General features: G+C 38.3%; 1 protein-coding gene across 8 annotated transcripts in view; it reads left to right on the top strand.

Annotated features, from left to right (window-relative positions):
* The window catches only part of rbm33a (RNA binding motif protein 33a), a 54,671-nt gene that overhangs the window by 22,301 nt on the left and 18,855 nt on the right, over nt 1-13,515 (top strand). For 2 of the 8 annotated variants that reach the window (XM_087261626.1, XM_087261624.1), the window contains exons 9-15: nt 2,394-2,694; nt 3,177-3,238; nt 5,662-5,788; nt 5,935-6,236; nt 7,044-7,313; nt 7,465-7,755; nt 10,173-10,772. In XM_087261626.1, the coding sequence (XP_087117752.1) occupies nt 2,394-2,694; nt 3,177-3,238; nt 5,662-5,788; nt 5,935-6,236; nt 7,044-7,313; nt 7,465-7,755; nt 10,173-10,772 (1,953 nt within the window). Of the gene's footprint in view, nt 1-2,390; nt 2,695-3,176; nt 3,239-5,661; nt 5,789-5,934; nt 6,249-7,043; nt 7,314-7,464; nt 7,756-10,172; nt 10,773-13,515 lie in introns of all 8 variants that reach the window. The other 6 variants (XM_087261622.1, XM_087261620.1, XM_087261625.1 and 3 more) reach the window with 3 other exon arrangements.

Genomic DNA, 13,515 nt, shown 5'->3' with positions numbered 1-13,515 from the left:
AAAACGAAATATAAATGAAACAAAAACAAACATGTGCAAAACAAAATCATACTTAATTTGTCAAAATATATTTTAAGAAATTGAATAGATGCCTTGTTAAATCCACCAGTGTGGTGAAGAGGTTTATTTTAGCTATCTTTAATCACCCAGAAAAAATAATTTTTCTCCTTAGTTGCATTGTTGATGAAATCAATGCTAAATTAGAATTATACTCGAAAATAGTGACAGAGAGAGATGTATTAATAGTTGTATTTTGAATGTTTTAACATGTATGAAAAACAATAATTATTATCAATCTTTGCATAAACAGGTGGCATTTAATAAATTGTTTTGTTATTTCACTCCAAAATACATGTTTTTGTTGCCTCATTGCAAACATAGATATTTTTACAAAATACATGCTAAATTACCAAAAGATACAATTAAACAGACCTTATACCTATTTGGGGTGGAGCTGAATGAATTTATAATCCATATTGCCTGGATTTTGCATTATGAAAAGCTTCAAACAAAAAAAAACGCACTGCATTTAGCATCTGTCCTCATTGCTTCACAGCGCATAGAAAAGACACGGTGTAAAGGCATGGTGTGGTTGGCTTTAGCCTATAGTCTTTGGCTTTATTTGTCTTCCTGTGTCTCCTTATTTCAAAATAATAGCTGAACTTCTGATGATTCAGCAGGTCTAGTTGATGTATAATGTCACATAGTACATGCAAATGTTAAGGGCATGCTATTTAATAATTAATCCCATGTGCAATGTAACAGTCTGTATTTTGATTGGATAGGCCTGTTTTTCACCAGGCTTTAGGTCTTATGTCTTGCGTCTGTGCAAGAGGATGTGTCTTTTTGCACCATGGGGGGCAGTATCTGTTTTTTGTTCAGAACGGCAAAACCGGAACTTCCAGTGTGCACGTGCAAAGTGTAAACAAAGCAATATTTAGTACCAATATTATAGCAGCTTTCACTCAACTCTGAGAGTTTGTTCCTGCAAAAATGTCTGATAATCTAATAATCCATATCGATTAACAAATATTTGAGAAATGTAGCAAAATTACAGCTGGTTTCTTCATGCCTTAATCGGGCTGACGAGTTCTGACGTTAACCGGACAAGAGGTTATGCGTGGAAACAAACCAAAGCAACTAGTCAGACTGACTGTGACGAATGTACCAATGAAGCCCAATGACCAAGTGTTGATTTGCTGTATACCGCCCCTTATACTCAAAGGATTTACATGAAAACGAGGAAACCATTGAGTTTGGGTCACAGAATGCCAATTTCCATATACTGAGCACTGATTTTTATTAAATGGCACCGTTTATTAAAGTGTAATAAATGCTCAAATATAAAAGTTATTTAAAATGTCATAGCATTTGTTTAATTTTTTGTATTTTTGATTTATAAATATACTTTAATGAGTATAAGTGACCGGTTCAAGAAACAAAGAAAAAACAACTTACTGACCACAATCTTTTGAAAGGCACTTTAATTTCAGGCAAGCTTGGCATTTGATTTTATTTTAGGTGGTTGAAGATCAGTTTTAGATGTTGCGTTGACTTTTTTTCTTGTCTCACCCTTGCAGAGTCCGTTTGCTTTCGAGTAAAAGACAATTATCACCGTTCTCACTCCCTGTCTTATCCATGTTGATATATGGATTATGGCAAATAACTTGGCGGGAGTCCATTGAGGAAGCATTACACCAAATTAAATTTGTACTTTGCTGAAGGATTTAGCTTCCTGCGCTTATTTTATTATTAAATATCTGTTGAGGGTGTAATCCCTTTGCGCTTGAGCTGTTCGTTCGAACGTTCGCACCTCTTTTTTTTTTTTTTTTTTTTAAAGCTGATTTTCTTTTATAGAAAAGCCTGACTTTCCTGGCTTTTGGCACAACTTGTCATTCCTCGACATTGATGTGTTCTTTTACATTGCAGTGCTGACAGCAGTATATAGTGCACTCACTGCCATAATGATTTAATTGAATTCCCCTCCGCTCCTGTCTATGAGTTGTCATATCAAGCACATGTCTTCATCTGATCGTAAGTTAATAAATATATTGTGTGTAGAGAAAGACTGTAGTGAGTGTATCTGAGTACACTCACTGCTTCACTTAATTCAAATGAGGTGATGTCCTTTTAGGTTAAATCAACAGAGACACAGAGGCACAACGTATGTTTTTTGAGAGACTGCTTGAACATTTTGTATTCGTCTTAAACTCCTCATTTAATTCAGATTCAGTCCCAGTCACTTGGCTCTTATGATTGATTACTTGATTAAAGGGGTCGTCTGGAGACCCAAGGTCACAACACTACAAGATAATGATTTTTTTGGGGTGAAAGAGAGAAGGCTTACGTTATTGATTGATGATCCTTGGCTTCTCTCTCTCGTTTTAAAGCAGCAGCTCAGAATGACTCCTCCGCTTCAGCATCACCATCATCAATCTCGTCTGCCCGGCCCGAGAAGCTCTGGAGGTCCTGGGCTGTTTCCAGATCCAGGCACTCCGATTGCTCAGCAGCCACTGCAGATGTTGATGCCACATATGAGTCACCGTTCACCAGGCCCCAGAACACAACAGTTAAACTCCCCACCACGACACTCGCATGCACATCCCAACCAACACCAGCAGCACCAACAGCACCATCCCAAAAACATTCACATCAACCCTCACTTCAGAGGACCATCATCCTCACCTGTGCAAGGTATGGCCCCAGATTCAAATCTATATTCTTTGATGCATGTTTGGCTTCATAAAGTACTTTTTCTTTGTTCATTTTTTTAGGCTAAGCACTTTCGGCTGATGCTTACACACATTTTCACAGAGCAAGGTCCTTCTAAGTGTTTTTTTCCCTCTGGTGTGGCCTTCACTCTGTAGGCAGCCCATCAGCATTAAACCAGCTTTCTGAAATGCACACATCTGCGAAGGTGGAATGATTCACGGCGAAATTACTCCTTTTGACTGTCAGTTTATCTCATTAGGTGGCCCAGTCTGCTCGAGAGAGAGATGCAGAGTTTAATCAGCAGAACAGCCCTCTCTCTGTGACCAGCTGTGACAAACCATGGTTTAGACACGTGGCAAGAAGAGACTTTTATGGTGTCTGTGTTACGCCAACCCACTCTCTCGTTCTGCATCCCTTTTTCTGTCTGTCTGACTCCTGCTTTTTCTATTTCCATTTAATCTCAGTTCCCTCAATGCCTCCTGTGCAGAACCAACCAAGGCCTAACATCGCTTCACCGAGACTCTCGGTAAGTAACCTCACGTTGCTTTAAGTTAGAATTAAGTGATTTCAATCTGCATAAATCTGCTGTGTGTTACGGTCGAAACTGCCTGAGTCATAGACACTGAAAGCAACATGTGCGGTGTGGAAGAAACGACTCTCTAAAAGTGTCCTGGTATATGAGGAGGATCTGCCAGTTGAAATTGAAATGGAGACCGTGAAAACATAGAACAGATATAAAAGCCCTTTAAGGATGTAGGAACCGTCATGCAGCTGCCTGCACTGTGGATAAAGTGATTACTGCCAAGGAGGAGACCATCAGAAACCCCCATAAAATAAACTGTTTCCCCAATTCTCTTCTTTTTCCGCTCTGTTACAAATACTTTGGTTTTCTGTTCATTGTTGCTGTCCACTGGAGCTGTAGTTGCATGTTGCAGTAACATGATACCACTATGCAGTGCTACTGTAGGTGCAATATTTTCTTTTAAAGTTAGAAAGTGATTTTCTAATTGTATGTATTTTTTTTTTCATTTTAAATTTGTTATAATTGATAAATCTCTTTTATACAATTTAATAAACAATTTATAAGTATTATACACTATTAGAAAATACTTTTTGTAACTCCATATCAATTAATACCTTATGACTTTTTAAAATCACTCTCATGGCATCAAGTGTATTCACTTTCTCTTTATTTCATAAAAAGTTTAAAATGTCCATGCCATCCACATTTTTGTCCATGCTGTTTGTGCTGTGTGGCCACTAGTTTGGAGACATCGTGGACTCTTAAAACGGTTTTCGTTTCTGATCTTGCTGAATGAGAGAGAAGTTTCACAATGACATTTTTCCAGCTGTCTGTCTCCCACAGCCAGTATGGTACAGACAGGACACCATTAAAAATGCCAATGGCATTTTGCAGGAATCGGCGTCCATTAGCCCTCTGGGCTCTTGATTATCATACATTAGCATATGATCACATCTCATCTTACAATAGGCTGATCCGCAATTTCTCTATGAATATTTACTACTTTCGAGTTTTTGAATATTAATCTCAATGCTACATATTTATATTGTATTTTATGTTTAATACTGGTCATAGCAGAAATCATTTTGAAAGGTAAAAGTGTAAATTTCTCCTTTGTTAGTAATGTTGATTGAATCATAATTATTTTTTTTTTGTTTAAAGTCACAGTTCACTTAAAGATTTTAATTTACTTACCATTTATTCAATACCAAGTTCTTACAAGCCTTTATAAGGTTATTTTTTCTAAGGATTTTTTGGAGAATGTTAGAAACCAGTTGCCAGTATAACTTCTTTTATGTTCAACAGAATTTAAAAAAAAATCTTTGTAACCAAATGTTTGCAAATGTTTGGAAAAGGTAAAGGTTGAATAAATAATTAGAATAAAAACATTTGGGTGAACTCTCCCTTTAAAAGCTTAGTAGTCTCCAGAATTTTGTAAAGTAGTGCAGTACATTTTTCTTAATGTTGAACTTTCATGATTTTTTTTTATACCAGAACGGCAGAAAGGAACAAGTTGCAGAGTGTATTTTAAGACACCCGAGGCTTGTCTTCTAAATGGCATCAGCCCATGCTTGGCATTTGTCTTTCCTACTCCCTTTCTATCTCCCAGTCAGATCATAACTGGTTACATATTGAGCAGATCCATGGGTATTTACGAAAGATTAGCCCCCCAAAAGGACATGCTCCTTTTATCAAACGAATGCAAACTTGCAAAGGTATTGTGAATGTACTTAAGCTCCCATTGTGTTACAGGAACTGACCTTTTGAATAGAGCAATGAAGTCTACAATAACAATGTGATTCTCCCTTGCTCCCTCCTGTCCATTGCTTAGCTAAGCTGCCTGATTGACTTTCTGTTAAGCAACTTGGCTGGCCTTGGTGACACTCACTGGCTGACTAAAGATCAGGGCTGAAAACGTGGATTAAAAGTTGGATTGCATCTTAAGTCATTTATAATGAGTAAAGAGGTGCTAAGCATCACAATTTGCTGGAGTGTGGCTCCTTTGAAGGAAGGCTAATTTCTTAAGAGCAAAGGATATTTTCAAAGAATAAAGGAGAGAGGATTCGCATTCAACTGCAGGATTAGTAAGGATCGTTATCTTTTTTTCCTCTGGAAAGGTAGAGAGGGGATTTTGAGTTTTATGAGCAATGGGTTAGGTAAGCACTGCGAACGGATAGATTTATATTCAAGGGTGTATGCAAATCATTTTCTTTCTGCTGAAAAGGTTTCTCAATGGCATAAGCGGATGTTTATGATCTTAATATGAAGTGTTACATTTAATAACACATTTAATAACGAAGATAAGAAGTGTAAAGCTTTTTGGCTTTAAAAGTCATCCATCAACAATAATATTTCTGTTTGGTGAAGAGTGTTTTCTGTGGAGTCTGTGAATTTTTATTTTATTTGTGCTGTTATTCATCCTCTAGGCTCCTCCTGATTTTCAGCAGCATCTGGGGAATTTTGGCCCACCTCTGCGGCCTCTGCCTTCCCAGGAGCCATGGAGAGGACCACCACCACCACATCATCAGGATCAAGACCACTTCTTCCCTGGTGGTAAGGTCAAATCATTTTAGAAAGCTGTAGGATGTCAACCTAAATGTGACATCACACTGGAGCCCTGCATTGTCTTCAATACCAATTCCTCCATCCATTGGATGGTGTAAGTTTAAGAAATTAAATTTTTTTTATTTTTTTTTCAGAACCGCGATTTTCAGGCCAGCACATGTTTGACCAGCCAGGCCCTGCCCCCCTTTTGAATAACAGTGTTCTTCCGATGTCGGGGCAAGGCCCTCCGAATTTCCCTCCACAGGGAGGACTTGGAGGTCCTGGATTTGGTCCTTTGGGGCTCGGACAGAACCAAGGGCCTCAGAGTCTAGCCCTGCAGCATGCAGGTCCTCCAGGGCCCCCTGGTCCCCGTGGATTTGTGGGTCACAGACAGCCATTCTCACCCCCGCAACAGGGACCCCCCTTTAGCCCCCAGCACATGCCATTTGGTATGCAGGTACGCCAGAGAGTAAGTTGAAATACCAAAAATTAGCATGGCCTTGCTGACATGGTGAACATTGCATGTTAATCTAGCATGAAATAAAATGTGTCATTATATATGCGTTGTATATTTCTGTATTTTATGAGGTCATAAACTCGCTGTCTTAATTTAGCTCAGGAAGTATGTCAGTGTTACATTAAGGTTTGGGTTGTGCATGTGTCTTTACTGACAGTCACGATCAATTTAATGCATACTTGCTTAATAAAAGGTATCTTTCTATATAAAAAAAAACCTACTGACCCCAAACCTTTGAATGGTAGGGTAGATGGCACAGAAAGTGTAAACAGACAAGCAAGCAGAAGTGGTGTAAGCTGTGTAAGGATAACCTGCCCTTTTACATGCAAGCAGCAGACAAGACTGCCCTCTTGTGTTAGCAGTATTTGTCAGTTCATGGTTATTTGAGGTCACTGGGTTAGTTGTTACACATCAAACACCTGTCGCTCTTTTAAAGATGTCATTCCTCCTAAAACTGTTTATTTTCTTTGGTTTTACTAATAAATTGAATTAAATTGTGATTTTAGAAACAAATGAAATTGAAAAAGAACAGCAAATTAACTGTTTAGGTAAAGTACTGTAAAATTGTGCCGACTTCAGTTCTACTCCTGTTGACTAGATTGTGCTTTAGTGTAAATGTCCTTTTAAAAGAAAGCTTTATGACATTTGATCCAACTCATTTGTACACTTAAGATGTAAATTTGATTATTTTATCCTCATTTGAGTTTGTTTAATTAGTTTAATTTAATTTCTTTGTTTTATTTAAAGGGTCTACTGCAGCAGCCCCTGCACCATGATCCGCAACTTACCCATCAGCCCTTGCACCAGCAGCACCAGCAACACAGACAGGACTTACCCCCCCAGGCCTTGCTTCACTCCCAGCCTCCACCCCAACATCAAACTCACCACCAACACCACCCACGGGACCAACACCTCTCCCAGCCCCATTTCCGCCAATCGATTTCGAGTGGCCATAGACAGATGCAGTCCCGGCCACAGGGCAACCAGCAGCGTAACAACCATGCCAGACCCAGAATGGTAAGCACTTCGTGTTTTTGATGCTGCTTATTAAGTTATATTTCATTCATGCAAAGCAGTTCACTACACTAGAGCAAAACTGCTGTCAGTGAATTCATTTTCACTCCTGAACATCAACCCGTTTTTCTGAACTTCTCCTGCTTTTCTTCAGACGCCGCCTTCTCCACTGCAGCAGATTCCTCCTCAGCGCAACAGCAACCTTCGGGAGCTGCCCATTGCTACTAGTAACAATAATACCTGCCCATCAGTGCCTAGTGGGCAAGCAAAACCAGTTACCAAGGCAACACAAAATGTTAGGCAAGGGCCCGTTGCTCGTTCTGGACCAGCAGGAAAGGTTGGACCTTTAGCACAAGGGCAAGGCTCCGCCAGAGCACCGCTGCAGCCCAGAGTGCCCGAGATAAAGAAAGCGCAACCAGCTGCACAGTCAAGCACCACTCCACAGGTAATACTGGGAGCTGCTTGATGTTTTTAAAGTTCTTTACAAAATAGCAGTTGTTTACATAGACGTAAATTAGACATGTTCAAGTTTATGAAAAAATTTGTTTTATTTTCTTAAATTTGATTGGCCGAAATCAGCATTCTATGAGTATCAGCAATGATCCAGTCTCTTCCTCTGTGGGCATCTCTCCAACCACAGCGAGTCTCATGCAGACTCACTATAGTTTAGGCAAGAACGTAGTAGTTTAGCTTTCAAATAATTTCAAGTCAAGTCAACATTTATTTATAAAGCATTTTAAGAAACAAGAGCACCAAATTGTTGTACACGCTGAAACCATTTAAACACAAAACTGTGGATTTTTAAACATTTATTTATTCTGTTCTGCTTTTTAATTTTCAGCTTTGAGCACGATCCTCTGTTTGTTCATGTCTAAGGCATCATGATACTCACCTATATGCAGAATTAAGGAATTTAAATACGTGTTCTGAAGTGAAGTTTTTATTTTGGCGATGGCTTTTGCCCAGCTGTTACAGTGAACTTCAGATGTTAATTTGTAGTGGAAGAAATTAGTTCCTCACACAGACACTGTTACCTAATTATAATAAGCTCATTTGCACAAAAGTATATATATGTTTTATTCAGTGATTTAACTCTCTCTGTATACATTCAGTTGAAGTCAGAATTATTAGTCCCCCTGAATTATTAGCCCCCTTGTTTATTTTTTGCCCAATTTCTTACACATTTCTAAACATAATAGTTTTAATAACTCATTTCTAATAATTGATTTATTTTATCATTGTCATGATGACAGTAAATTCAGTAAATATATTGCTAGATATTTTTCAATACACTTCTATACAACTTAAAGTGACAATTAAAGGCTTAACTCTGTTAATTAGGTTAACTAGGCAGGTTAGGGTAATTAGGCAAGTTATATATGACGATGGTTTGTTCTGTAGGCTATCGAGAAAAAAATATATAGTTAAATGGGGCTAATAATTTAGACCTTAAATTGAATATTAAAAAAAAATTGCTTTTATTCTAGCCAAAATGAAACAGAAGAAAAAATATTATCAGACATACTATGAAAATTTCCATTCTCTGCTAAGCATCATTTAGGAAATATTTACAAAAGAAAAAAAATGAAAAAAGGGTCTAATAATTCTGACTTCAACTGTATATGTCCACCAAATATTATTTCTTAACTATTGCATAGTTGGGTTGTCAGGTCAATTTACAATGCACCCACAGACAGATGATCATCAAAGTATGTCACTTTCACAATCGCTTCATGTGAAACCCCTTTCATTTTACAAAAGTGCAGTGTTTTTTGTTGAAATAAATTTAGTGTATAAGAGCAAGTTATTGCACAGGTCACATCCATTTGTCATGCACTGAACATATGGCACACAATTTTTAGTTTAACAATAGGTTGAGTGAGCATGTAAAGTTGCTGTTTTGTGGTCAATGATTGGCTTTTTCATGTCATGCCCCATGTACTGTTACCAGCAATTAGCAATCTGTCAACCATGGCCAACTTGATTTACTTTGCTATATCCAGTGTAAAAAAAAAAAAATCTGTGTCTGAAACATTTGGGTTGACCAAGCATCTTCTCTTTTACAAGTTTAGTCGACTATTGGGGCAGGCCTAGGTAACACTGGTCCAAAAAACAAACAAACCAAATATTACAGTTGTATATCTATGTACAATTGAAGTCAGAATTATTAACCCCCCTGAATTATTATCCCCCCCTGTTTATTTTTTTCCCCAAATTTCTGTTTAACAGAGACAAGATTATTTTCATTTCTGAACGTACTAGTTTTAATAACTCATTTCTAATGACTGATTTATTTTATCTTTGCCATGATGATGGTAAATAATATTTAACTAGATATTTTTAGGGCACTTCTATACAGCTTAAAGTGACATTTAAAGTCTTAACTAGGTTAATTAGGTTAACTAGGCAGGTTAGAGTAATTGGGTAAGTTATTGTATATCGATGGTTTGTTCTGTAGACTATGGAAAAAATATATAGTTTAAAGGATATTATGATTTTGACTTTAAATGTTTGTAAAAAAAATAAATAAATAAAAACTGCTTTTGTTCTAGCCAAAATAGAACAAATAAGACTTTCTCCAAAAGAAAAAATATTATCAGTCATACTGTGAAAATTTCATTGCTCAGTTAAACATCATCTGGGAAAATTTAAAAAGAAAAAAAAATTCAAAAAGGGGCTAATAATTCTGACTTAAACTGGATATGTAGATAATGCAATTGCAGCTAGACTTTGTCTAGAATGTGTAAGTAACCACAAGCAACCTTGGTCTCGTGCATATGCTCACTAGACTGAAATGTTTTTGCATAAAGCCAAAAGAAGTCTTCTTTTATTCATCCAGAATTTAAATTCGTCCTTGTTTAGAACCCAGATGAAGATGAGGAGACACGGCAATACAGACTAAAGATCGAAGAACAGAAACGTTTGCGAGAAGAGGTCCTTCGACGCAAAGAGCTGCGCAGGCAGCAGCAAGCTGGTGAGCGCAAAAAGGAACTGTTGGAACGAATTGGCGGCCAACTTCCAAACCAGACTCAACCAACACAGAACACCACACAGCCCCCTACAGCTCAACCCCCTCAGCCGGTCCCTTCCCTGATCTCTAACGGAACCCCACAGAACCCTTCGCCCATCGTCAATTCCCCTCGTCCCAATGTTAAGACACGTCTGTTGAACACTAAACCTCAGGCACCTGCTTCAGGGTGGTCTGGGCCACAGAAGCCACAGAGTACTGGTCCTAATGCCAACCTGCAGGGCCAATATCAACCATTGCAGAAGAGGACCATCGCCCCACAAAACACTCAACGACCGGCTGCACAGGGTGTTGGTGCTCAAACCAAGCCAGTAGAAGGGCATGGCCTGGGTCAGCCTCAGCCCGGTGGAAAAAGAACAGTGATGCAAAGAACCAACAGTGTTGAATCACCACAAGTTCCACAGAAAGTGCGTGTAGTTAAGCTTCAGGGAGAGGTGAGTGAATTTGTAACCTATTTAAACTCTAGATGTGATCTTTAAAGTTCATGTGCCACAGAATATTTTGACTCTTTTTGTCTTTGCCGGTTTTCTTGAAGTAGTTGTCACCTTGATAGAATTAATAAAAGAGTCTACCTCAAAGACAAGAGGATTTCCAATTACTGTAAAAGTCATGACGTCTACTTTTTCGACCAGTAAAGTTTTTAGAGCTCAAAACTGTTTTAAGGTATGTAGCAAATTTCTCTTTTTGAAAGAATCGATAGCGATGGTAGTCTTCATACTGGGATTTAATTGACAGAACACTTTTACCTTTTGTGGCCATAAATGGCACCATCCTGCTGTCATTAAAGTGAGATGCTTGGCATTTGCGTCTTTACTCTGAGTGATAGCAGATCCAGACATTGTAAAGGTTTGTATCTTCTTCAAGTCGAGCAGCAATTTTACGAGGCAAGTTAAGCAAGACCAAATGGAGGTTTCTATCGGTTTCGCCAATCATTTTACATTTAAGTCTAGAGTTTGAGGTCGTTCTGACAGGGCATTTTATGCATCTCAACCAAGGAAAGGAGGACCCAAGGATGATTTATGGCCTCTAAGAGATGATTTGTTCGTTGAATGAGGAGAAAACATCCTTTTCCAGTCTTCTGCCTGAAGCGAAGCTAAATATCTCCTTTGACTGCCAGATCTCTGTGAATGAAGATAACTGTGTGTCAACTTAGTTAATAGAAAGCTACACGCAGCTATCTGAAGTGCCGTGGCTCTGACTGACAAAGAGGAAGAAGGGGGAGGGTCTGTCAGACCGAAAGAAGCTGATCCTCTAGGTGCTTCTCTTCTCCTGCTGTCAACCTCAGCCGCCTGACAATGTTATCTCTCTTTCTTGTTCTCCCTTCTAACTTGTGCTCGCTCCATGTTACTCTCTTCATCTATCTCGTCTCGCCTCTCGCTTTATCCATCCATCAGCTCATCATTGAAGTGTGTTAGAATAGGTGTCAGTCCGGGGACATCTGCAATTAATCTTTCTCGTCTATGTTGATATGGGTGTAATAATACCTGCGAGAGTCCGGGAGAAAGAGAGATGCCGGTTTGGGCGGATTTGTATTTCTTCCAGCTTAGCCGCACTGATAAGAGCAAATTAAATTTTCATCAGCAAGAATACAAAAGCCTGCACCGTACAAAAGCAGCATGGGGGATGGAGGTGACGGGCTGGGTGGGGGAGGGGGAGGGACTTGTCAAATGTCGTCACCCCGCCCCGGTGTATTGCTGCGGAGCATCTGATAGATGTAATCTGAAGGTGTGGATTTTGTATTGAGTTGGATTAATCCATTAACCCCCTCAGATGGAGACAGACAGAATAGAGATAATGCACACGGTTTAGAAAAAGACAGATGAGGGGAAAAGGATGAGCTTAGCTGCTTTGGCAATTATGTCTTTGTTGTAGACTGAAGGAATGTTTATAGGGATTGTGTTGAATATATTCAGGTTTGCTGTCGGATGAGGACTATATGCTGATGTTTGATTCTCTCTGTGGTAGACGGTATAAGTCGAATGTTCTTCATGTTTTTCTTTTTATATTTTAACAATGATACGGTTAAAAGAGTACAACCAAAATAACATACAAGGCATTCAAGAAATCATTAAGAAATTTTGATATTTGAATATGATTTTGAGCACTAGCTATAGCAGTTCAGTCAATGTTAACGGTGCATTAGGTTATTTGCCAAAAAGCTAACCGTTAGCATAATAGCTTTGAAAACACAGTCCCTCCCCTGCAGTCCTCCTGAAATCATGAACACGCACCATAAAGACGATAGAAAACAAACCCACTAGTTCATGACATTCGCTAGTTAGAAATCTTTATAGTACTTTATAATATTTCAATTCTGAATGAAAAACTGTATTATATCTAGCATGTTTTTAGTTGTATGTGCAATATTTCATGTATGCAAGGATCGCTAGTCTCACTCTCTCACACATTGTCCTAAAGCGACTATACTTAGTGGTTGGCTGGTGGCATGCAGGAATTACACTTATTACTAAGCCATACTTACATGCTATTTTAGACTGAATATTCAAATTACTATGTTGAACAATATAGGGAGCATGTCACAGGTTGTCATAGTTCAAAAATGAATCAATGTGAATATAAAACCAACTTCACCAACTTCAACTTTACCTCTGTAAAGCTGACTAGGTGGAATGGCATTAATGACTTATGTTTTATTGTTAAACTAAAAAAAAATCTACATTATCGATGCTGTAAAAGGTCCCTTATGAAACTGAAAATAGTCACATCAATCTTTCGGCTGAAAATTTCAGTGGCTGAACAACACGTCTGTGCATATAACCCATTCATAGCATAATGCAATCTACATCAGCTTTACATGACTACAATAGTTTTATAATAGAACATTACCTGTCTAGCAGAAATACTTCAGCCATGGTGTCATTCTTCATCCAGTATACAAAACTAACTCCAAAATTGATTTAAGATTTTAGTAAGTTTTGGTTGAGCATTTGTTTTCACCACTGTCACTCTTGCATGTGCATGTGCACGTGTAAACGACAGATCTGTTTGCCTGAAGGGCTGTGCAAATGTACAAATCTACATTTGTTGACAGACAGTTTGGGCTACCTATCAGAATTATGGCAATTATTGCCCTAACACATGTTTTATTGGATTAAAATTTTTTTGTTTAATGCCTTACCCAGAATAGAAAAATACGTATGAATACATTAAGACAAT

The sequence above is a fragment of the Danio rerio genome, chromosome 7 (genome assembly GCF_052040795.2).
Source record: "Danio rerio strain M-AB ecotype USA chromosome 7, GRCz13ab, whole genome shotgun sequence".
Classification (NCBI taxonomy): Eukaryota; Metazoa; Chordata; class Actinopteri; order Cypriniformes; family Danionidae; genus Danio; species Danio rerio.
This window is presented reverse-complemented; position numbering and strand designations above follow the sequence as displayed.